Source organism: Plectrocnemia conspersa, unplaced genomic scaffold (genome assembly GCF_051122295.1).
Source record: "Plectrocnemia conspersa isolate PC_06_02 unplaced genomic scaffold, ASM5112229v1 ptg000010l, whole genome shotgun sequence".
NCBI lineage: Eukaryota > Metazoa > Arthropoda > Insecta > Trichoptera > Polycentropodidae > Plectrocnemia > Plectrocnemia conspersa.
Window position 1 is genome coordinate 25,826,753 of NW_028277174.1, and position 27,257 is coordinate 25,854,009.

General features: G+C 26.3%; 1 protein-coding gene, 1 long non-coding RNA gene and 1 other non-coding gene across 3 annotated transcripts; 2 read left to right on the plus strand and 1 right to left on the minus strand.

Moving 5' to 3' along the window:
• Nucleotides 1-1,931: 1,931 nt before the first annotated feature.
• On the minus strand, nt 1,932-2,003 carry TRNAP-CGG (transfer RNA proline (anticodon CGG)). Its single transcript has one exon. It is a non-coding gene; the product is annotated as a tRNA-Pro (tRNA).
• Nucleotides 2,004-18,004: 16,001 nt separating this feature from the next.
• On the plus strand, nt 18,005-18,735 carry LOC148231156 (uncharacterized). Its single transcript, XR_015811215.1, has 4 exons — nt 18,005-18,092; nt 18,159-18,236; nt 18,300-18,406; nt 18,513-18,735. It is a non-coding gene; the product is annotated as an uncharacterized LOC148231156 (long non-coding RNA).
• A 5,093-nt stretch (nt 18,736-23,828) lies between these two features.
• Nucleotides 23,829-26,739, plus strand: LOC148231157 (uncharacterized). The gene is made up of 2 exons (XM_088195902.1): nt 23,829-23,934; nt 26,152-26,739. The coding sequence occupies exons 1-2, from the start codon at nt 23,929-23,931 to the stop codon at nt 26,737-26,739; spliced, it is 594 nt and encodes a 197-aa protein (XP_088052028.1). The 5' UTR covers nt 23,829-23,928.
• The last annotated feature ends 518 nt before the right edge of the window (nt 26,740-27,257 follow it).

The window sequence follows — 27,257 nt, forward strand, 5'->3', positions numbered from 1 at the left end:
ATTAGACACGGATTATTTTATTGACAATTTATAGTTACATGTTTATTTACAATTGAACGGGACGCGGGCTTGCACCTGCGTGCAAGCCCGCCAGGTCGCCAAGAGAAAATGTGTCCGTTACACTAGTGATAACCGAGTGCCGCCAAATTTTGCCCATTACAAAATCTAAATAAAAATCAATATATAAATACGCCCCCTTCAGATCAAAGAAGTAAATACAAAACTGTCAGAAATATATTCGGGTGTACCCCAAGACAGTATTTAATGAAACTACATTTTTCTCTCTGATATCTTTTAAGAAACGGAGTTTTTCTTATTGGCGTAAACAAACGATATTGCATATCCGAGCGTACATAAATTAAAAGTTTCAAAGCATTTAAATAAAAACCAAACAAAAACTATACAAAGCTTTTTGACTTGGCACTTATTTTAAGGTCAGTGCCAAATACAAAAGAATGTGGTAATAATGACAATAAAAATGTTCAAGAAAATATTTTGCGAAAAGTATCAACCACTATGTTAAAAAAAAAAATAAAGACTAATCGGAAATCAGTCATATTATTGCAGTTAAATATTGAAATACATTCGATCAAAAGCTAAATATCGAATATTTAATAGTGCAGCAGTACTTGGAAGAGGAAAAAGAAAGGTATTTAATTAGGAAGTACAAAATAAGTGTTCTCAAAAGTAAATGTGGCAATATTAGTACAGGAGGGTATAGAATATTATTAGTATTTAAATAACATACTTGTAAACATAAATGGTGTAAAAATTATTTATTTAATAAAAATGTTTATTTATCTATTTTTTGGTAGTAGATTTATTTATTAATATACACATTGTGTGGTCATTGTAGAGAAAAAATGATCTTCTCTCATATAAAAATAAAGTACTGGTCAAATCAGCAATATTACTAATAACTAATATTTTTTACGAAGAGTTTTATACAAAAAAATAAGTTTTTTATTTATTTGTCATAACATGTTTGCCGTTAGCCCAATACGTTACAATAGAATACATCCAAATAATGACTACTAACTAACTATTAAGACACCAGACTGAAGTCAAAGTCTCTAAATCGATGATTTTAATAATTTTAATTTATTTTTACAGATTACACGCAATAGATGTCACTACACATAAACTGATATTTTATTTAAATTATTCATCACGATATTTATCCGTGAGAATGTGAAAATCTAGGAAAACACATTTTGTAATTATCGATCTAAATTATAATCATATAATATTTAAGAATTGGCAAATTTTAGGTACCATTTATCTATAGTAAGAAAACGTATATACTATATAAATATTTGTGAATCAAATTTTTATTTTAAAATAAATATTTTATAAATAATAAAAATAGCCATGTTACCATTACTAAAATATGTATTACTTTATTTTAGACTGATTTAAATCGTAAAGTATGTATTTAAAAAAATATAATTTACGCTAGAATAGGAAAAAATATTTTCTAGCCCTAGAGTACTAGGAAGATTTGGAGAAAGTAAAATTTTATTATATGTTTTGCCACTTATAATAGATTTATATTAAATTTTTAACTATTCAAACATTCCTCTTATATATTTTTCACTTAAATACGTCCCCTTTTTTAGTTGTACATTAACTTTTATTTTTGCTATCATAATCTCTTCGAGCTCCGCTCGTTTCCTGATGATGTTCATTTGTTGGGAAAGTTCACGAGGTGGTCGGTTATCTCGCACCCGAATTTATATTAAGTTAAACGTTAAGAGCGCCCTTTTGCCAGAAAAACAAGTTAGAAAGAGCGGCAATTAAAAACCAACAAACTTTTAACAACTTGAAATTTTGCATAAATAAAATTTTAATGATCCTAGTCGTTTTGCGTTTGACTTACTGCTTTCGGTTAAATGACCATGTGGTAAAAAAATTCTCAAAAAAATACTTTCGGGCTCGTCCGGGATTTGAACCCGGGACCTCTCGCACCCGAAGCGAAAATCATACCCCTAGACCAACGAGCCGTTATGAGTTTTGGTTGCAGTTCATAACATATATTTAACAATTTACATAATGCATAATTAGCTTTAATTGATGCACGATTAGTTTCAAAACAAACAATGAGTCACAGTCGTTAAATAAATTACTAAGATTATTGAACAGAATTTGTTTGATCATAAAATATTGTAATAACTTTAAAACAATAGTATTACTAATATATTCGTGATATTTTATATATACATTGTATTATAAATACATATAATACATGTATTAAATAACTGATTATACTGCATAAGTATAGGTCTTAACAGTTATATAATTATATCAGAATGTAATATAAAATATTTAAATAAAAAATATTTAAATAAAAATTTAAAATATTAATTATATATATTTACATTCTTAGTTAAAAATGTAATACATAAAATTATGGTTTATTAAAAATTAAAATATTTAATGAAAATTGGAACGTTAGAAAGAGATATAAATGAAGAAGTATTTTAATAGCAAAAATCGATGAAAATAATAAGAGACGCCACTCTATTTCTAGTGGTCTTCCTTTTTATATTAGTTAGTCACGTAAATAGGCAATAATCATATATTATGTGTGGTGTTGAATAAACGATTTAGTAACCACATAAAACACTACTTACACACTTTAAAACTTTACATAAATCGTCAAAAAATAAATAAAGAAAATACACTATTATTTCCCAGATTTTCAACATTAATTTTGATAAAATGTGTTTTAACTTTTAGTCACCAATCTTGTTATTGGCAAAATCCAATCAAAACAATATTGCCAATTTATAAAATGTATATTAATACAGATGGCTAAGAAATATTAGCACCAAATTTAAAAATTATAATTGCAAAAGGAACAATAAAGGAGAGTGATTATTAAAGCGTAAATAAAAAAACCTTTGTGTCGTAAAATTTGCAAATTAGAACGTGCGTCAATTATTCTTTTAATTTTTGTGTGCGAAAAAAGCAATTATAAATGTTGCGTTTTTGGTTAAAAGAGTGAAGCGAAATAGATGAAAAATTTTAACTGAACCTTTAACTTGTTTTGGGTTTTTTTTATAGGTTTGACCTCAAAACGTTTGAGCTCTAACCGAACATACTTTAAAACATAATTTTGTTGAGAAATGTGTTTTTTGATGTTTAAATGAAAATAAAAAATATTTGCATTTATTCATTCGAAGAGGTAAAGTTATTTTTATATGTATTTTTTTAATATAAACTGTTGCTTATTGACGTAACACTACTGCTTTAACATGTAGCAGTAATTATTCTAATAAATAATTAACATACTTTTAAAAGTATAATATATAAGCTTATGGTTAATATCATTCGATTGTATCGTAATATTTTTAAATAAATTTATCTAGATAAAAATATGGTAGATAATTATTCAAAATATTACTCTTAGTCATTAATATCATTTTGCTTCATGGTTTATATAAATAATATTAGTGACAGAAATATATATTATCTTTTCATTAAAATTAAAATTTAATGAGCACAAAATAATACTGCAAATTATTTTAATATTACAATAAACTTCAAGATAACAAAGATATATATAATATTAGTGGTAAAAGTATATTATTAGTAATGTTATCTTTCCATTACATTCAAAATTTAATTAATACAAGAAAGACTTACAAAAGCAAATTTTAATATTAGCAGTAGTGAAAGAAATATGTATATGATTATATTATTTAAAAATATTATCTTTATAATACATTTGATATTTGATGAATGCAAAATATTACAATATTTGTAATGCAAGTAATTAATATTTTTCCATTAAATCTAAAATAATTAAGTATACTAATAATAAAAATATATTCAAATATTGCCTAAAAATATCTAAAATAGTTTTAGATCAAGTAAGGTCCATGTAAAAAAACTCTTCAATAGATGACTTTCATTCTTAAAATAACAATGAAATATTTTACGTTATTTAAGGGAAACCTTTTAAAATAAATGTGTCTATCAGCTTAAAATATTGCTTTGATTATTACACACATCTAGCAAATAGTACTGAAAGATTAATGGGGATGTTCTGTTATTTTTTGCAAAGCGAACAGCGCTTAATAACTATCTTAATTTGATTGCAAACGATTTCACACATGGCTATTTATATTATATAATTATATTAATGGGGTCATTAGGTTAAGTGGACGATCGAGTCTCTTTTTGTGTAATTTTTTTCTTACTAAATATTTAAAAGGTGTTGTAGAAAAATATGTTAAATATAGATTTATCATTTACTAATATTCGCATGTTAAAATATTTTATATAGTACAAAATCTTAATTTGTTCAAATATTTACATTTATTGAATAAATACAAGTATTGTATTTTAACCCCTAAATATATATAAAATACTTGGTTTACTGATAAATTAAGCTAGTACAATTTTCTTTAATAATTAAAAAAATATATATTTAATTTGTAAATAATTCGTTAATTTGTTTAAAAAAATTAATTCGTAAAAAAAATAATCAACCAATTACGCACCGGTGAGTCAATGGTTAAAATATTTGCTACAAATTGCCAAGTTTTTTAGAAAAAAATGTATTAAATTCTAGATAGTTCCTTATAGAGAAATAAAAAAAAATAGTATTAACACGTATGTAAGATATAAATCAATTCGCAAAAGAAGTCATAATTTATAGATAATAACCTGATAAATTGAGATTTAAATTAATGGTAAATACAATTGTAAGGTTTCGATTGAATAGCGGTCAAACATTTACAGATTGTCTTAATTGAGAAGCGCAAAAATAATTATTTATGGACAATTATTCATTATGGGTGACCACCCCTTTAAATAATTAATAAAGCGTCTGTTCAAATGCAATTTGCCCATGGGGCGTATCAACGAAAGGGGGTCTCTGTTTTCTCTCTCCATGTTTATTTGCCACTAATAGTGTCGGATAATTTTTCTTTGTGTTTTGAAGACAATTCTGCCATTGTTAGTATTTAATTTATAATTTTAAAATGCCTTTGAAATGACACACACAATTACAATTACAGATTCGATGTGTTCACTTGCGATTTGATTTGCCATGACATTTGAAAACAATAAAAAATTAATTAATCATACTCAGGGAAACAACATGATAAATATAAATATTTATGGAAATATATACAGTGATTCTCATTTAATACCAGAAAAAATTAATGCATACTACATCAAAACATTCTGCGAACAAATATCGGGATTCAGAGAAAAATATTTTACTGAGACTGCATTAAAAGCAGTTATAAATGATTCGTTGGCCAAAGATAAAACAAAATCATTGGACAGCTTAGGTCGAAAATGGAGGTGGAGCAATTCGTTGGTACGTAGCTAACTATGCGAAGCCTACAGGATATTGAATCTATGTGTCGCTAATGGGCCGGTGGGTCTATGCTCGATCCTAAGGAACGGGTGGGAACATCTGGAATATATAAACTGTATCTAGAAATGGTTTAGGCATGGCCGCTACAATATAAAACACACGACACTCTTTATATTAAAATTATATAAAATAAACGACCCTCTTTATTTTCATATAAACTCGAAGCAATACGTATTACAAAAAAAATCTTGCTAGGCTAAAAATAATAAAAGTAATTTGCAATTTGTAATCAAGGAGGAATTCAAGCGTCATTAATTAAAACCACTCCAATGCAATGCAAACGCTTCACACCGGTTTATTGATCGCCTCTCATCCTCAACGTGTTTCAATCTCAATAGTGCTAGTTATACCCTTGAACTTGTCATTACTTCAATCATGAGGTCAGCCAATATTGGTGTACCAATAATGCAAATCAATTGATTGGAAATTTGAGAAACAGAAATGAGTCTAAAAACACATTTAGTTGCATCTCTATCGTTTCACAAATATTTTTGATTGCTAAGGTCATGTAATTTCAAAAATATTTTATAGTTCGATCATTAAAAATTAAATTAGAATCGAAATTAATTATAATACTTTTACTAAATTATATATTTTCCATATTTCCCTACAATTATTCATCACGTGCTAATCAATTTGTATATATTATATCTGATTAAAATTTTGGAAGCAATAAATTATTTAATATCGTTTTGTATATCCGCTTTTATAAATATTGCTTTTGGATAAAAAGTGGAAGCTCTGACGTTCACTGTGATACTTCATATATTAGTATATTGCTATAGAATATGTGCTTAAGGCGTAAAAAAATTCAAGGTGTCTACAATACTGTATCAAATAATGTGTTATGCAGGAGTTTGAAACACATATTAATAAATGCTAATAGTATATAAATTTATTTATAAACCACCCTGTAAAATTTTTCAAGAAACATGCGAACACAGTCAGAACTTTCTTTATAAACACGAATCCCCCGGAGACGCTTGCGAAAATAAGAAAAACTGTAATGGTGTTACTGGGTAAATATTGAACTTGCATATCATCAATATAAATTTTTCCCATGGGCCAGTCGGCCATTTAAGGTCAACCCCATTTTTCGTTTAATCCCAACGTATCTTATGTATGTACACAAACATACAGACACACATTTTTCAAACGGGTTGGAAAAATCAATGGATGTTTTATTGCATGTCACGGCGACTTTCGCGATAAGAAATAGTTACAAATGCTGACCACTTTTTGTGCAATGCGGGATTTATTTTTTTATTTATTTATAGTCTGCGATTCAAGTCAACGTGTTTAAATCATACATACATATGTACATACACGTGTCTAAAGTGAAAGAACGATAATTAGTGCGGAACTTTTGTACATGGTAAAAGAGCTTTCGCGAAGCCTTTTGAAGCTCGCGCAAAATTTATTCACTAACAAACGCCTAATTTAACATTACTGTTAGCTCAACGTCGTGCCTCGTTTATTGTAATAGTCTAAAATGCTCACCTTTTATATTATTTTATAAGCTCGTCGTATTTGAGTGACGAAAAAAATAGGTAATAAATATTTTAATATCTTTTTGTAGCACTTTCCTTATTTTTATATCGCAGTTCGAGTGCTTTCTCTTTTAAAGCGAGTATTAAAATACATTAAACAAAAGCCGGAACGTTTTAAATGTGGCGTTGAATAAAGATTGGGAAAATGTGTAATTATTTTCTCCCGTCGTAAAAAATTTCATTTGTGGCGTGCTCTCTTGTCTTACTTACAATAGATTTAAAAAAAAATATTTAAAAATTTGATTTTTCATATAAATAATATACCCCACATAATATATTTTAATAATAATAAATATATTTAGAAGCTTTTCGGGCTTAAAGTCTAAAGCGGTGTGACTTTACAGGCATATTGACGCAAGAAAAGCTGGTAATCAGCTATGCTGGCATGGCGGTCGTGTTGTATTATTATCCGGTAGGTGATATTTTTTCTTTCGCTCGCTCGCGTGTTAAGTGACGAGAGTGAATAAGAGATAAGAGCATGCAATTTCACACATTTATCTCTCGCTTACTCTCGTCAAAAGAGGTAAGATTTCACGGACTAGGCCTGTCTAATGATTTATCGTGGCGTGTTCTTGTGAAGGAGCTGAACGAACCACTCTCACCGCGTCTCTCCTCAGTGACCAATTGACACATATTGTACAATGCTGATTTGAGACAGATAAGAATATTTGTAAACAGAGGAACGCCTGAATAAAAAGTCCACCTCATCAAAGAGAAAATATTATGAAAAATACATCCAATTTATTATCTGAAAAATTATATTATTTTTTTGACTACAGTTTAAAATGAAGCGATGGTTGCTAGTAAACTTCAAAGTCATTTGAGATGCTCAAAAATATTTTAAATATACAATTGAAAAGGCTAAAAAAACTTCACTACAATATATAGCTTAATAGCCATTTCTAAAATTTGAACTCAATTGCGTTTACAATTCCAGGTGACTTAATTGTTGGCAAATAATGTTTCGAACGCCATTTATATTAGGTGTACTAATAGGTATTCGCAGTTTAAAAATACCACCAAGTTCAATCCATATATTGAGTAAACGTTAACGATACGTCTATGTCAAACAGCAGTGTCCATTAAACAAGTTCAATCGTTAAAGTTAACCTTTGTGTAAGGTTAACTTACTACTGCTGAATAGGTAAATATAACATAACTTTAAATACACTGTAATTTATAAAATAGTTCACATGCTACACTAAAATATTATATTATGTAAAAATAAACAAGCAACCTTTTTCTAGCATATATTTTAATTATAAAATATGCTTAAATTACAAAACTTTAAAGCAAACTCTACTGTTAGGAAATTTTCATAGCTAGCAGAATAGTTTCATTTTAATTTACACTTTCAAACCATAATGTCTCAGGTAGTTAGAGCAACTTGATATTTTAAGTTAAAGGTTAAATACTTCAACTACAATACATAAATACACCTACTAATTATATTTATTAAAAAAATATTTATGTGAAATATTGACATATTTATTAATATTATCATTTTTATTAATATTATCATTTTTTTCTTATTTTACTACAATTTTATTCGTATAATGTATTTGACTATTCAGTTATCTTACAAATTGAAGCGACATATTAACATAAAAATGCATTTAATACTTAAATTTAAACTAAGATATGCAAATAATTAAGTCACAAGAAAGTTTTATGAAAGTGTAATATATTATTTAGCTGTAACTCTTAGAAAGCGCATTACTTGGCATAAACTTTAATTTATAATATAATATGAACTTGTTAACATTTTAATTGTTACACAAATATTTTTTATTATTTTTAATATACCAATTAATAGTTATTAATCTATATATTTACTAAATAATTCTCACTAACTTTATTATTTTAATTGAACTTAATTATTATTATTATTATTATTATTAATATTTTATTAATTTATTTAGCTTAATAGCTAATCTTTACATCTAACAAATTTAGTAAACACATAAAAATATATAAAAAACACATAACAGAAAGAAAAAATAAAAATATACAATAATAAAGTCTTAATATTATAATTTATTTCTATATGTACGAAGGTGTTTTTTTATTCCATTTATGAAACCCGTTATATTTTTGCTGTTTCGGATTTCTCTTGGAAGACTATTATATAAATCAAAACCTCCGTACATAATTCCCCTAGCCGTACTCGTTTTCTTATACTTAATTATCTTTAAATTTTCTTTATTTCTAGTATTATATTTATGTACATCTTTATTTCTTATTAAATACTTATTAAAATATTTTGGTAACATATTATTTTCTAACTTATATATAAATACTAAAACATTCATACTCAATATTTCGTGAACATTCAACCATTCTAATCTATCAATCATACTTTTACAATTAGTTAATCTATTTTTATTTAAGATCACTCTCATTGCCCTATTTTGTAATTTTTGCAACATTTGTTTATCTAATTTATTTAACATATTTAATAGTGTTGCACAATAATTAAAATGGGGCAATATTATACTATTGTAATTTTTTTTTTTTTTTATTTATACTTAATATATTTCTTAATCTAGATAATAAACCTATTTTTCTACTAATTTTTTTTAATATGTAATTACAATTATCTTTAAAATTTAATTTTGTATCAACAATTACTCCTAAATATTTTATATTATCCACTATTTCTATACTAGAGTTATTTATTACTATTTTGGTACTATTATCTAACACATTTTTATAATTAATAAACATACATTTAGTTTTATTCTCATTTAATTTAAGTACATTATTCTTTAACCATATTTCTAATATACTTAATTCATTATTTAAATTATTTACAATTTCTTTAATGTTATCACCTATGCAATACATTAATGTGTCATCCGCAATTAGATGAATTTTACATTTTTTCACGTTATTAACTATATTATTAATATACAAAACAAATAACAACGGTCCCAATTTAGACCCTTGTGGTACTCCATAAGACACTAATTTCTCTTCAGAATATACATTATTTATTTTAACTTTTTGTTTTCTTTTATATAAGTAATTATTAAAACCATCTTAAAACTATATCACTTATACCTATACTCTCCAATTTCTAATTTACGGTTAATAAATATATATTATTTATAAAAATGTATTAATACACGTATAATCTTGTTACAGTACATTAATGCATCATTAAATTAATTAATATACCGACTCATTTGCGAAGCTCGAAATATCAAACTAATCTCGTGTATTTATAATAATATATCATATATATCCTATGAATGTATTCTATATACCAAACTATCTAAAACCGAGTACTCTAATTAATTAGGCGAATATATTTGAGACATTAATTGACTATTCATTCGAATATTATGTTTATCCCCTTGAACCATATTGGTTCGTCAAAAACGTATTTGTTAGATTAATTTTTGAGATGATTTGTAGTTAGCTATGTATTTAATCTTAAGTTTGATTTGCAATAGCTTTGTAATTAATTAAACATGCTATGATTTAAATTATCATTTTTATCTCTAAACTTGAAATTCATTGAAAGTTATTTATTTAAGCTAAGCTTTTTTGCATATAAATATATACATAAATGCAAGATGATATTTTTTCATTATCGTTATAGTATTAATTGCTTTAAGAAACAGTGTTTCATTCACGTTGACGTTCTCACAATGACATATTGTTTATTAAAATACAATTTGCTACCTTACATCTTGCTATTGTATAACGCAAGCGATAAAATATTACTACTCATAATGCCCTGATGTCTCGTTACAAATTAACCGAAATCCGGATAAAATAATTTATAAGCAAAATGTGTCTCTGGGAGTTTACGAATGTCACTTGTATGAAATTTTAGTGAATTTATTATATCAAATCAAATGCGGACGGAGAAGGAGCTGTCGGAATATTCAATTACTTTCCACGGAAACGATAGAGGGTTTCTGCTTGCAAATTCGCTGAGAATCGCTGAAGCGTCGACTCAATGCTTAAGGTTAAAAAAGAAGTAAAATAAATAAAAAAATATCTAAAATAAGCGAATGAAAGAGAAATGAAAGCTTCGAAAGAGAGATTTTCCACAAGTTGATGGAAAAATTTTCGACCGGCGAAAAAGGATTAATTCGAAAACGACAGTCGTTCTTTTACACATATACGAGATGTAAAGCAGGCGAATGTGCTTCAAATGAGATTAGAATTTATTTACACTCGCGCATCTGCGATGTTATCTGAAAGTTTTACGATAGCAAAACCGAACACTTTCGAAAACTGTCATTAACGTAAATTTGGTCATTACTGGATGGTTCTATTTAACTCAAGTGTGGCTTAAAATATGCAAGGGTACGGTTTACACATGATAGAGATTTGCCGTAGTTAAACATTTTTTAATTTTATTACGCCAGAGAAATAAATAAGTTTATATTTTGTAAGAAAGCATGCATATTAATTTATTACAATAAAATTGAAAGCATATTTTTTTACTATATATATTTATTATTTATAACAACTAAGAAAACGTTATTTTAATTGTTTATTCAAAACAAAAAATGGAATATATGTTATTAAAATATTATTATATATTTTTTTGCTGGGCAAAATACATTCTTAGAAAGACGATTCAGTTCATTTATTTCTAATTTTTGTAGTAAATATTCCTGCCGTTAAGAATATTCGCTCGCTTTCCGATGATGTTGGTAAATTGTCGTATTATATTATGCAATAGATTCACACATCTAAGAACTAAGAGATCGTAGACCAACTCAACGAAGAGAGTGTCGTGAACAACTGTATGGTAACCACAGAACATAGAATATAATGGTTAGCAACTAAAGTGTGCATACTAGAATGACGAAGTGCAAAGAGTAAAATATATAATTGACATGGAATTATCAATGTAATATATTGTAACCACAGAGCAAAGAATTAAATTGTAGATTACCAAAGAGTGCATAGTAGCGCGACTAGTATTTAAAATATTATGTCTTTTAGCTTAAAAAATATTTATATTACTGGTTTGTAGTGATTCCAAGCCTTGGATTTTTTTAAGTTCCGGAAGCGAGACAAAAAAACAAGTTTAAGGAATATCCAGGAATGAAAACTTTTGTTTGCTGATCGGTAAAATAATTACGAATAAATATTATAAATTAATATTCGTTTGTATAAATATGTGTAAAAAAAAGAAAAAATATTAGTTTAAAAAAACTACTTAAGACATATTTTTTTTTATTTATTTAAAAAACTATAACAACTCAAAAACCGTAATTTAAATGTTATATAATAAATAATAATTTCAAAATTAAATTATAAAAATAAGAATACATATTTTATCTGGGCAAAATAAGTTTTTAAAAAGACATTGGGGGCGAATCAGTCTATTTCTAATTTTTGTAGTAAATATTCCTACTTTTGAAAATATTTGCATGCTTTCCGTTGATGTTGGTTTAATTGTTAGCAATAATTTTACACATTTAAGAACAATGACATAATAAGAATCAAAGATTTGGGTAAACAACTGCATGATAACCACAGAACAAAGAATTTAATGGCAAGCTACCAAGCGCGACAAGGTGCATAGAGTGAATTACATGGTTACCATGAAACTGTTTACGTCGCTTTATTCATCATTTTTAAATCACTCCACTATTTGGAAAAGCTGAAAAAATATTTTAGCATTAAACAGATTAAATTTTAGTGCAATCCCAAATAACCCTTTTAGTGCCAAGCGAAATTAAACGGTGTATGCTAAAATAAATAGATGATTTCATAAATAAATTTTAAAAAGTATTTCTCAAAATTTTTATTTTTTGTTTGAACCACCATTTAATATAGGAGCAAAGTTAAATCCAGTTTATGTATAAAAAATAAAAAGTATAGAAACAAATTATTTTATAATTTAACAAAAAAAAATACAAAACTAGAAACGGACACCCGCGTCTTAGCGGCATTCATGTCGTCGTTCATAAGCGGACACCGGCGCGGCGTCCTTACGGCATTCAAACGGTTAATAAATGTCAATTTTAAAAAGCTTATACCATATATTGCAATTTTTATTATGTATGTAAAAACAACGGTTTTCTGCCTTTAGACTATTCAATTATACTAAATACGTTGTAATAATTTGATATTTTTAAATATTTTAAGACCCTAAGGCAATTGACATTTCGCCGAATTTTTTTTTTATATATAATTAACAAGTTTATTAAAAAAACAATTTAATTGTTATAACATTTTTAAATATATGTTCAGAATAAATATCAACTGCTAGTAATAAATCAAAATAATCTGAATTAAACAAATTTAAAAAAAACGTATTTTAAAATTCGCTAATATTTAAAAAAATCCTTTTTTGCTATTTAGCTTTAAATATAGTGATTCATGAGTATATTATACAGTATAGTGATTTGGGATGAGAGACAAAAAATTCAAGCGCCAACTTTTATTTGCTTATTGATAAAATCATAGAAAATATTTGTGTATATTTATTGATTTAAGAATCACAAATATTACTCTTTTTTTTAATATATAAGCCATTTTTTATTGCTATATATAATTATTATTTTTAATTCATTTTTAATTTTAGCGCTACAATATTTCTAGTGAGAGCTTTTTCAGTATAAAATCATAAAGTCTGGAGCTTTAGGTATTATTATTTTTAATCCGGGGCACGATACGGCACAAAAGCCGATAATTCCCGGGTTGTCCCGACAAATAATCCCTAGAAGTATGTCAACGCGCACTGTGATTGACCAATGCCAATACCAACTTGTTGAATAAATGTTCAAATTTTAAACAACACATTAAGATATTACAGTTTTTATTTTGATCGTAAAAATTTCATGCAATAATTTATATAATATTTATATACATGGATGACTTCAGAAGTTCAACTCAAACTCCTGGTGGCTCAAAGATGATGACTAAACTGAATCAAAATCTGACCAATGAAATGAAAAGTCTGCTTTACTGCTATTTTCTGGTCGCTATTATTTCGGCCTAAAGACTTGCACGAAAGTAATATACTCTATTACTTCCGTGCATTAATTTTGTATTTATAGCTTTACTTCCACGTTTCTTATTATCATCAATTTGTTTCGCATGCAGAACTGCGTATTTACATTACATTTTTCACCAGCAAAAAAGAACATGCAATAAATCAAGCTTTTAGACGCTCAATAGGTAACGTATGCAGTGCAATAACTTATGAACAACCTTTTCTACTCAGTGTCTGAAGTGTTTACAATGGTGGAGAGTATATGAAAAGCAGAGTTCGAATAAACGAAAGTAGGGTTCAAGTCCCGGACGATCCCAAATTCGATGACAAGTGCCCCTTTAATTACACCACTAGGGGAAACAAAAGGCTCTCTTCACACGAACATAATCGCAGACAGTGGATCTTAATTACGCCAAACAGCTGTTTGATTGATTAAAACAGACTCGAATGCGAACGAGCATAAGTCCTTGGAGCATAATAAAAATTGGTATACGAAGAGTTTTCCGAATTGTATTGGATTTCGCCGCGGGTTATATAAGTTTGGATGGAAAGAAATTCTAGAGTGCTACAGTGATTTTCAAACTTTCTGGACTGTTTTTTAACCATTGTTTTGTGTATATTTCGGTGCAATTTTATTTACGAGAAATAATAATAATTTATAAAAATCAAAAATCTGAAATGTTTTGAAATGAAAATGCCCACTCTGTTATTTCAAAGATTGTCTCACAAAAATTAGCTACAATTTTTCCCTGCAATAATAAGTACCAAGTTATATTCACTATAGTTTTATGTTTATAGAAAGAAACTTTAAAAACAATTTACTGAAATTTCTATTAGTACTCAAATAATTTAAATTCTCATTCATATTTTTTATCGTAGATCACTCTTACGTCCACTCGCATTCTCAACTTCAAATCTAAATCATCGCAAAAATGATTGTAGATTAGATATTTAACAGTTAAATTAAAGTTTGTAATATAGTTATGTAACACTTGAATGATATTAAAGTTCCCACAAATCATTTTTGGATTTTGATCAATTTACATCTCAATTCAAAACCGAGATATAAAACGCTGATTTGCCAACGGAATGGTATAAATATTTGGATTTTAATTGAAATTCATCGTTACGACGATCGGGTAAAATAAATATTGAACTAAATGAAAAATGAAATTCTGAACAATGAATTGTTATTTGACCGTAAAATCACGCAATAACAATTAGTTATAAACTATTTTCTAGGAGGCTTAAAATTAAAAGAAAAGGGTTTATCTTAAAGTATTTATCTGAACCTATTTAAGTGTTAAAAAAATCAATAAAACCAAGAGCAATTTGGTCTGCGAAGCCTCAAATCAACGTGAAAGAATATCGTGTTACTCCATATACATTTGTATAATATACCCAAGGAAAATGCGGAGAAAAATGCGGAGATAATTCGGAAAATTTCCCGCCCACAAATAAATTTATTGTGCCTCGTTCCCAATTATTTTCGTTGGATAATGTTTAAATGAGATGTGAAATCTGATGCGTCCAACTGTTTTTTTCTAAGATATATTACGGTAGCGGTATCTATAACCACTACTCTTTGGATTGTGGGCAATTACTTTTTATTATTCTTATTATCTTTTAGTATAGATTTCACACTTTTTTAATTATCATTAATATATATGCTAGCGAAAATATATTTTTATCAAATAGGAAACAATATTCTTTCTTTGCAGCCAATAGTTTATTTCATAAATATGTGAAAATTATCACATATGTTTATAGAAAAATAATGGTCATTAAAATGATCTCTAAATTATAATAAATGGTGCAAGTGGTTGAAACTCTTAAAAATTTGTGAAAAGTACTTTTTTTCAACATAAGTATATATTGTATTTATATCATATATGTATATAAAATTCGAATCAGTATTAAAAGAAGAAAAGAGATTAAATATCATTCATCGAAACGAGATCAAAAATATCTCACGATATTTTAATAACTGATTAATTTTCCAATGAAAATTAATCTGATACTATGATTTCTGATAAATATATTTTTAAACTCATTTAATCATAAATAATTATTTAAATACATAAAATCTGTTTATATTAAATGGAAAAATGAATAAAATATTTTTTCTTAACTTTAGATACTTAATTATAGTTATGTAATAATATTCATCGTAAAATTCAATTTAAATAGAACTGTATGTAGACATTTATTATATATTTATTATAAAATAAAAGTGTATTTATTTCGTAAGATCATTGAGCTCGTGAAACATCCAATAGATTTTTTAACAACGCTGTTAAATAAGTTATTTTAATTAACGATTTTATGGGGTAGATTTTTTTGATTTATGTATGTATATAAAAATATATAGCGCTTGAAAGCTCTATAAATGCATTTCGGCAGTCGTACCATAAATATCCCTAAACCTTCAAAAATCCGACATATCCGGTAAACCATTCGACTGTATAAATAATTTAATATCAGCATAATATATTCTTCCTAGTTTTTGGCTATAAAAAATACATTACTCACGTAGATACTTAAAACGTTAATAAAAGTAACCCAAGTACTTCGTTAAATTATCCTTCATAAATCTCCTTCGTCGTGTAAGTAATTAATATATTACACAAATAGCTATTTAACCTACTGATATAAATACTGTATGTAGACATTTTTTTATATATTTATATGAAAATAAAAGTGTATCTATTTCGTAAGATCATTGAGCTCGTAAAACATCTAATAGATTTTTTAACAACGCTGTTAAATAAGTTATTTCGATTAACGATTTTATGGGGTAGATTTTTTTCGTCTTTTAATCTAATTTATTACATACACCAAACGAAGCTAGCGAATGTGCGAAAACCGGACCCTCAACTTTCTGGGTTTTAAATACTATTTTTGCTTCGTTCTGATTTTTTAAATTTAATTGCTTTTCAATGATAGTCAAAATGGTTTAATCTAAAAAAAACTACTTAATATTTTTAATTCAATTAAAAATAGGTTTACAACTTAGCTAAATATTTCCAGAAAAAAAAAATATATTATTTAAAGTTGAATTTAAACTTAGCTATTTAATGATTAGACCAAATATTGTATATCATTTAAGATTAAGATTATAACTTAGCTAGATAGCAATTAAACTAAACATTGTACAGTGGAATCTCAGTATAGCGAAGCACAAAATAATAGATAAATTTTAATTTCAGTAATAAAAACATTTTTTAGTTACATCATAAGTTACTTTATAATTAAAAAAAGTTTTTTATATGTTTTTTGTTTAAATATAAAAGCCAATTTTTAATCACATTTACTGATTAGAAAAAAAAACAATAAACTGAAAATATCGACCACCTAATATGTTGCTTTAGACCAAAAGTGGACAGTAAGCTTAATATGTGCTTTAAAAATATTAATAATTTTGAGTTTTTACTGTATTTAAAATATTAATAAAGTAAACCTAATTAAAATCTATAATAAATTAAGAATATTTAAAATCCATATTAAAATAAAAAATATTTTTTTAGTTGAAAAAAATATTTTGAATAAATTTTGAAATTTTATTCTGAAACTTTATAATTTAAAAAAATATTTAAATTAGTGTTATACAATTTTGATTAGTTTCCTTTCGAAGGCGTTAGTAAGGGGATTTTTGCAACACTATGTGCTCAGTAGTTGGTTGTTAATGAATAGTACTTATTTTGAAACTTTGCCCCTTTTTGTTGGAAATGTTATTAAAAACTATAACTTTAAATTGTCAACGTGTGCCAAAATCTAAGTACATTTTTTTCTGTATAGAGAAGCTAATACAAATGCACATTATTTATATTATATTTTAAATCCCGAATAAACTAAACATATTTAAAGAAATATTTTTATAGAATTTGATGATTTTTATATAAAACATATTATGATAAGTGTTTTACAATTTAAATCGATAAAATCAATTTCGTAGTTCGTTCTCGAGCGCGCCCAGACCAGGGATTTCCCTTTTAAATTTGCTCACATGTGACAGCTCTTCTGTCATCTGGCAAGCGCTCAGTTTTGTGCAATTAAATAAACAGTGAAATATGTTATAATCACAGCAAGTGTCAATTGAAGTCGATTTACAGTGGTGTAGCATTTAGATAATATATAGACAATATAATAAAATCTGTAAATTATGAGTGTGCCAGTAAGTGTTTGGTTATATGAATAATATATCCCGGTTATTCTAACAAAATTACTATTGACTTTCTAGGATAAAATATTCAAAGACAAACAGCATTGATTTGACAATTAAAGATATACATACCAAGGGTTATTAAACATTACAAAGGTAATAATAATGAAAAATCTCATATTTACCCACTATATAGTATCGTTTACAATTAATTTTCAGAAGCAATGAAAGATCTAGTAACATTTACGTATGTCAAACAATTAAAATATGACGTACAACTTATCAGTTCAAGAAGTAATGCCAATCTATGTGTTCAATCATCTATGGTAATTTCCGTTAATTTTGTTCTTCGATTGTCGTTTAAATTGTATTTATGGATTATATTAGTAGTAATAACGTGTTGATAAAGGTATTTTTTTATTTATTTTTCAGAAGCAATGATAGAACAATTTTATATGCTATATGACGACAACGTAGAATTGGTATATATAAACAAAAAGTGAAGTCACTCAGCAAGTATTATCTTTTTATAAGGAACATACTACATAAGTTTGATGTAACTAAGTATCCTGAATTTGGCTGTTCCAAAAGAGAAATGATTGTACAGAAGAAAAATTGATAAAAAACCACGACGTAGAAACATATTTTGCTACATTGGAATTAAAAATAACCCACTCTTCGATATTTTGGCTATCGATTATTCCAGGTATGCAATTACATATTTATAATCATTGTAAAATGCCGTTAACATCCAAGAAACTACACATTTATAAACTGTCTATTGGCTGATATACACTGCGACAGCGCCGATTTGATCGACATTAACTTTCAATCCTCATACATACTAAAGTTATATTACACGTTCACATTTGAAATTACCTGGTTTATTAGCAATTTGTCAAATCTAACGAATATGTACATTAAATCAAAAGCAATGATAGTTTTTATGTATTGTAATAGGAAAAACTCACTTTTCGACCTCGGAGCCCGTCGACGGGAATTCAAAATTTGCATATTTCACTACGAAGATTGTTTATCTAGTTAAATCAATGTATTCTTATAATCCTTACACATATTATGTATATATTTCATTTTCATAGTTATAACATACCTAGTAAATTTGCAATCCGAATATTTATATTCAGTCAAAGCGAACGACGTATATGCCAAAATAATGAAAACTATTGTCGCGTAGAAAAATTATTTACAACTGTTGTCACGTTACTGTCGGCCATCTTGTTTTATATTTGAATGCTTATTTTTCATTGGTCGATAACAAAACAATTTAATTAATAATTACAACATTTTCAAATTTAAATTTTTATGTATTTATAAAACAAATATTAAAGGTAAACATGATTTTATATTATATTAAATTAAGAATGATTTAGTAAATTATATGCTTAAAAGTATTATGTAATATACTTAAAAAGGTACATTGAATAAAAAAATATATATACTCATGATACCAAATACTAACGCCTATGATTTTCTTTAATAATTTTAAAGATATGTTTTAATAAATTTACATACATATATTATTTATAGACTGAGAATTAAAATAGCATGCTTGTACTACATAGATAACTAATATTTATTAATTAATGTTTTTAATTAGCACTCAGCTTGTATTAAAAGATAAGCTAACATAAGATTTTTTATATTAAAACACAAATGAAAGAAGAAGTTGGACGGGAAAATATTATATTACATATATTACTTTAGACAACATTTTCCGTAGAAGCAACCGCATTTTGCGAATTGAAGTAGTTCTAAAAAACGAGCTGCATGGTAAAAAACTGACTTTTCTAATGGAAAAACTCGCGAAGGAAAATTTTATGCAAACGCCTTTAAAAAAAAGTTGCGCGAAGTTACCTGACAAAGTTGAATGAAAGCGCAAGATGATCGCTCAACATTATAATTTTGTTGTTACTTGGCTAGTTAAACATCATAGCAAAGTTAGATAATAAATTGTTCTCTAGCATGCCGTTAACGTTTAGTTTAGTATTATATAAATAATTTTAATTAAAATTATTTTATAAATATTTCGGTATATTACATTATTTAATTTTATTAGAATAACATTAATTTTTCAATAAAGCGTCTGGTATACAGTCAAATAGAAATCGTTGGTTATGATTTGATTTAAAATTTAATTAGAAATATGTCAAAAGCATAGCTAGGAAATATTTATCTGCATAACAGATATGCAAATATAATAATTAATTTAGTTTAATGAAAATAACTTAAAATACTATTATTTATTCTAACTCGTATATCAAATTATGTATCGCCAAAGAGGGATTTTTTAAAAATGTATAGTATATTCCTTTTTTTTATAATTTATTCATGTATGTACTTAAAATAATTGAAACAATAAGTAAATAGTTGTAGTGTTTTGATAATTCATTAACAATTGTAAAATTAAAATGCTGCAATTAAATTATGCAAGTTTTTAGCTATTAAAAATTAATAAAATTGCTCTTGTTGTTGACCAGGGTTGACGTGAAAAGGGAAGCAGCTGCTTTTTAGGCAATTGATGCTTTGCCGTAGCTCTGATTGATTTTTGATGATGCTGTATTTGAACAATCCGTGTGTCAAACTTTTAATGAAGATTTCCGTTGAAAATGAACATGGAATAGAACAATTGAAACTTTTATAATCTAGTAAATATAAGAAAGTGTTATTTTTCTCTGACCACTCTCGAAGCTTTGACTGATTGTGACGATTTGGGGGTAGAATTAAATCAAATATTTTCTTATAAGAGTTTTTTTACCTCATAAGACTGTAGCAGATGGATATTTGGTAACACCGCACTTGTTATTATACATTCCATAACACTCATATATATTTTTTTATTTAAGTAAAAGCGAAAACTTAGAAACTTACCCAATTGAAACAGCTATTATATACGAATACAAAAACTATAATAGTATTATTGTTTATGAAATGCTACAAAATATTGTTGTATCTTATAAAAACATGCATATTTAAATCCACCTAATTGATAATAACAGATAGTATAATATGTTACAGACATATATGTATTTTATAAATTAAACATCCAAAAAAAATTGAATAGTAAATTAGTTTAGAAACTTTAAATTCAACTTTTACTCGCAACTAACGATAAACACAATTCATACTGATATCTTAGTATTATGATATTAATAAAAGTTTATTTTAGAACCTAATGCTAGAAACACTTTGAAGATGAAAAAATACAGATATTTTAAATATTGAGCAGAACGGTCAGCTTTGGTGTTATGAAATTCATAGAGACAATACAAAAGTATAGAATTTTAAGGTCAACGCAATTATTTATAGCTTATAACGTCGTTGGTGAATTATAGAGCTTTAGAATATTTATCAAACTTTAAAAGACAACAGGTAATTTGCGTAACAAAACATATACATAAATTAAATTATACCTGAATTTTCGTCAGAGGTGATAGTAAAGCACTAGTATTATATATTATATAATATGCTACCTGAGTCGAATTTAAGAGTTTTTAGTTAATGTAAAGCTTAACATTTATATCAAGAGATTGTATATTTATGTATGTTGTATTTTAATATTATGGTCGCTTTTTTTATAATAATAATTATTAGTATTTATTATGCTAATATATGTGCGTGTTATTATTGTAGCAGTATCTGTGTCACGTCTCCAAATTGTTAAACTGAGTTAAACTCTTTGATTTTGGACTTCGTGCGTGGACCTAGTTTTACTCAAAAGCAGCTGCTTCCTCGTTATTTTTAATGTCGTTTTGGTCGGAACTTGGAGTAGGTTCACTTGCTACGAGTTCCACTGAATTATCGTGAAGTAGTAAACGCAATTTTAATGTAATGCACAGTAAATTGGAAACGTGTTATTTGGGTGCGTGTAGTTGGGGGACTAAAAAATATTTTTTGCAATACGAATCAGGCGCGTGTGGTGAGTGAGGGTGGAGGTGTGAATTTGTATAATATTATTTGTAGGATAAACTGCAAAAATAAAACTGTACAGGTTTCCTAAATGGAATAAAAAACATCTTCGTGCATTAATAAATAAATTTAAATATTTTTTTCTTGATGCACGAAGTCTTTAAGGTTTTTCTGTTTATTTTATATATTATATTTATGATTAGTTAAAATTTGTTTGATGTGAAAATTAGTTAATAAATTAATAAAATAAATAATAATAGATATCTTCCCTTTGGCTCGCTCACACATAATGTAACGGGCACCCAAATAGCACGCCCCCAATGTACCGTGTAATTGGGGGGTCTATTGTATATGTATATGTTTGTGAAGATATTTATTATTGTTATTTTATGAATACTTCATATCATATTAAAAATAAATATGATATATTTTAAAATAAAATATACATATTATAGATATAAAAGTTAAATATACTTTGCACTTTAATTAGTTTATATATTGTACTTAAATCAATATACAAACATAATAAAACTAAATAATATTATCATGCGATATGTGACACATAAATTATTATTTTTTAATAAATATTCAATAATTATGTAACGACGCATTTTTTGAATATCATCAAGTCTTTCTAAAACAACTTATTCTAAATTTAGTCAAAATATTATCTTAGAGACGCTAGATTATGTTTGTCTGGTACACAGAATACGACTCTTTTTTATCACCAAAAAAATGATTACCTAAAAGTGAATAATAAAAAATGCGGACGAGAAAGCCTAAAAATAATAAGGAAAGTAATTGTTCTATAAAAAAAAACGAATAGTGTGCCAAATGGCTCAATCTCGCTGAAATAATTTATCAAGATTGTCGTAAGACATCCATCATCGTCATATGTATATTGGAAAAAATATGTTGTTACAATATCAAATTTACCTGTGCAGTATATTTCAGTCAAATTTATCATCTGCTGTATAATAAAAACCACATTTATCTCAATAAATGTCGACTTTTAAATTTTAAATATTGATAAGTTTTTGGTTTTAAAGTTTGCAATTTTCCAACTAGAAACACTAATTATATTTGAAAACTATAATATGATAAAAAATTGCATTTTCAATGTGTGTTATGTTAATATGGTTTTCATACTTTGTAATCTTTATTGCTTCACTTCAAAAGGTTGCATATGAGATTTATTTATAAAGTATTACCTTGTCGCCAATTTTCCTTTTGAGCGAATTTCTATGACCCCAGCCTTTCACCGCTACTATTGAACGTTTGAGTTGACATTCAATTTATCATTATATGGTATAAAAAAATGAAAATATGCGCATTAAATAAAAATAAAATCATCTAATACGTGAGAATTGGACCGGTGACAAAAATTCCACAACCTAACGACGGGTCAACTATCTGGCGAGTCATATAACAAACAAAACCTGAAAAATACAATTATTCACGGTTAATGAATCGTGACTCAACTCAATACATATAGTAAACAAATTGTTTACCTAGTAATTACTCATTTTAAGCCAATATAATACTCCTAGTATTTAATATAATATAAAAGTTATTTTTATAATATACTTACAATGCTATTAAAATGCTGTTTATTGTACACTTTACCTAGAAAATTTAATTAAATTTCTAAGATATTCTTATGCATTTGAAATAAGACGTCCAATTAGCACTACACAAACAAAGATAACAGCTTGATGAAACGCCTCAAGGGTATAAAATTTATCTCAAATTGTCTCACGTAGCAGTCTTATGAGGCGTAATTATCCCTATCCAAAATAATGGTCAATAATGGAAGATCACTGACTATTTGAGATAATGAAAAATGCGCCTATATATTCTAAATTTTTCGAACCGTAAATCAGTTGAATTGGACTCGCCAAAGTGAGTACAAGAAATCAACATGAAGGTAAGAATCTATTGTAATTGTACTATGTCATCTGCATGGAATGTCATATAATGTAGACTAATTTGAAAAGAGATGATCAGCCATAAATTTAAAAAAATGTACTTTTTGCTTATAATACATTTAAACATAAAATAGTTTTGCACTAGTTTGCCACAAATGTTATACATACAACTCAATAAAAAATAAAAGTTATGCAAATGTTTGTAACTTATGCTTTGACTCAATGATTTTGACGTTCACTATATTGAAAAGTATATGTTAAACTCTTTCAATTCTTAGTTTTTGTCTTAACATTATGATTTTGATTTTGAAAGAAGAAAACATACTTTTTAGGTATTGTTTTAAATATTAGTTTTGTACTTTTAAATTTTTTTTTTCAATTTTTACAGCTTATTATTTTACAAACTTCATAGTAAACCCTTTTAAATCTTAGTTTTATGTTTAACATAATATTTACAATTTTTTTTAATAAAAAAAGTAATTTCTTGAGTATTAATAGAAAAATATAATGTTCAATTATTTTTTGATTTAAGTTTTTTTTTGTTATTTATGAAGTCGTTTTTGTCAGTTTTATAAAATAATAAGCTTTTTTACTTTTGTTGTCATTTTTACAGTTTAATGTATTACAAGCTACATGGTAAACCATTTTAAATCTTAGTTTTATGTTTAACATAATATTTTTAAAAAAATTTAATAAAAATAGTAATTTCTTAAGTTTTAAAATAGTAAAATATAATGTTTAATTATTTTCTGATCTATGGTTTTTTTTTTGTTGTTTTGAATTTAATTATGTTTTAGTCGTTTTTATCATTTTTATAAAATATTTTGCTTCTTAGCTATTTTCAGTTTTTAATTAAGAATAAATTTTATTTTTTGCCACAAATATTTAATAATCTAATTTAGTTAAAATAATAATAATTTAAAAAAAAATTCTAAAATGTATTGTATATATATGAAATTATACGACTAGTATGCAATACTTAATTTTTTACTATTTACTACGTCACAGTGTATATGTTATTAAACTTCATTAAATCTTATTTTTAGGCTTCAAATAATTATTACGATTTTTTAAATATTTTTTTTTTTATAATAATGAATTTACTTTTTTGTACTAGTCCGTCCTATTATTTTTACAGCTCAAATATCACGTATTCACGTGTAGCTATTATGCATTTTTTTTACAAAGATTACAAAAATTCAATGACTTAATTTATTTGAAATAATAATAATTTTTAATCTACCACTTGAATTTTTCCTAATTTATAATGCGGTTTTTTAGTATTATATATTAAATTATTTATGCGATACTATATATTATTTGCCATTTGTTACAAATTTTGTAAATAAAAAAATTTAAATCTTGATAAAATTACTTTACGTATAAATCATAGCTAAGTGGCAGAAAAGTTTCAAGTGTAATCCAAACGAAATAATATCTACGCTTAAAAGGTATTTGTAAAATTTATTTAATAAAAACTTCACATAATTTGAACAAAATATTTCAGAGATAGTTTACATATTTATGATAATTTTAAGGGCAAATATTGAGCATTTTTAATCCGGAAATGATACCATTATATAATATTAAGAAAAATATTATTTTTAGCAAGAACCTTGACTTTAAATGAACTAAATTTGTACTTTGTATAATATTTAATCATACAAATGCATAAAAATATAAATTATTTTAAAGTGATATACATTTTTAATGTAGAAATCATTAAATGTCATGATAGTCAACAAACTTTAAATATAAGTTCAGTTTTATATTTAAAAATGGCGATCGATTTTTAATAGCTGATGATGCACTATTTTCTTAATTAGTATTTAGTTTTTGCTTTTTCTTCGAAAATTTACAAAATTTATTAATATCCAAAAGCTTGATTTGAATTTTTTTTAATACATATTAAGGATCTAGCTAGATTTTTATTAATCATCACAATATTCATATGCAAGATTAAGAAAATATAAGTAAGCTTTATCTGTGATGATCGATCGGAAGTTTAATTATATATTAATCATTAATTTTGATCTCCTAGACATGATAGAAATTTAAAAACATTAAGATCCAGGACTTGAGGATCAATAATCAAATCACTTATATGTTATTCATTTTCAAATGTTCACTGTTAATAAATGGCCATTCTTATATGTATTTCAGAACATGCTTAATTTATATAATAAATTATTATCATATATATTTTTTAATTTCAGATTATAGCTGTGTTCTTGCTCTTCGCCTTTGGGGCTAATTGCCATCCAATTCCATTATACGACCTCCGATATTTTCCGACCTTACTTCATCCATTAAGACACGCTTTCCCAACTATGCCAGATATGCACAGGCATATGGACCCGCTCGCCAGATTTATAATACCAAGGAGATTCGATTTCCCGCATTATCCCTTCGACAAAAGAGTTGACGAAATTCGCATTCCAGAAATGGACTTCATACCCCGCCCCTTCGATAGAGACTTTTGGATCCATAGATTAGATGATCCATTTTCTCCGCCCATGGTTTTTCCGCGGGTAGATGAACGATTCTATGAACCAGTGCCAATAATAATCGAAACCGAAAGATTCGTCATTCAATTACCAGGAGAAAAAGTTGAAACTACAGTTCCTTCTGAAGTTCACGAAGAAAAGCCGAATGTTGTTACGCTTCCAGCGACAGTCGTTGGGCTGAAAGTGCCAGAAATGGAACACAAGACTGAAGTTGTATCCACTATGCACGTAGTTGATCCTGTGAAGATTGATGAAGTTAAATTGCCGACCATTTTACCAATTGAAATCAAAAAGTAATTCAATACTATAACTGTTTGAATATCTTATTAAATAAAAATATATCCGCAATTAATGTACGACTTTTTTTAAACACCACTAATTTTATTTTTTAAAAAAGAGTAAAAACATCATAGATTTTATATAAGTAGTTCACTATTAAATTAATTTATAGCTGGGTTAGATTTTATAATTTTTAATAACCACAATTAACTGTCGTATGCATTACACATATTTATAAATTTATAATAGAGTAACTACTTTGACGAATGCGATACCCTTTACTATGCTACAGTATAACGATTTATTAAAAATACTAAGAATATTTAGCCGCAGAATTTTCATTGAAGTAAAATGAGCATTTACTTGAAAACGTATTTTTAGTATTATTATTCCGCGAAATGTATAAGATCAAAAAGTAGTTGTTGAATTTTAGTCGTCGCTTACGCAATCGTTAAAGGTTGATACCTATTAAAATTCTGTAGAATTTCAAGGTAATGCTCTTGTTGCTAATTATTTTAAATATTAATTTTGCCTGG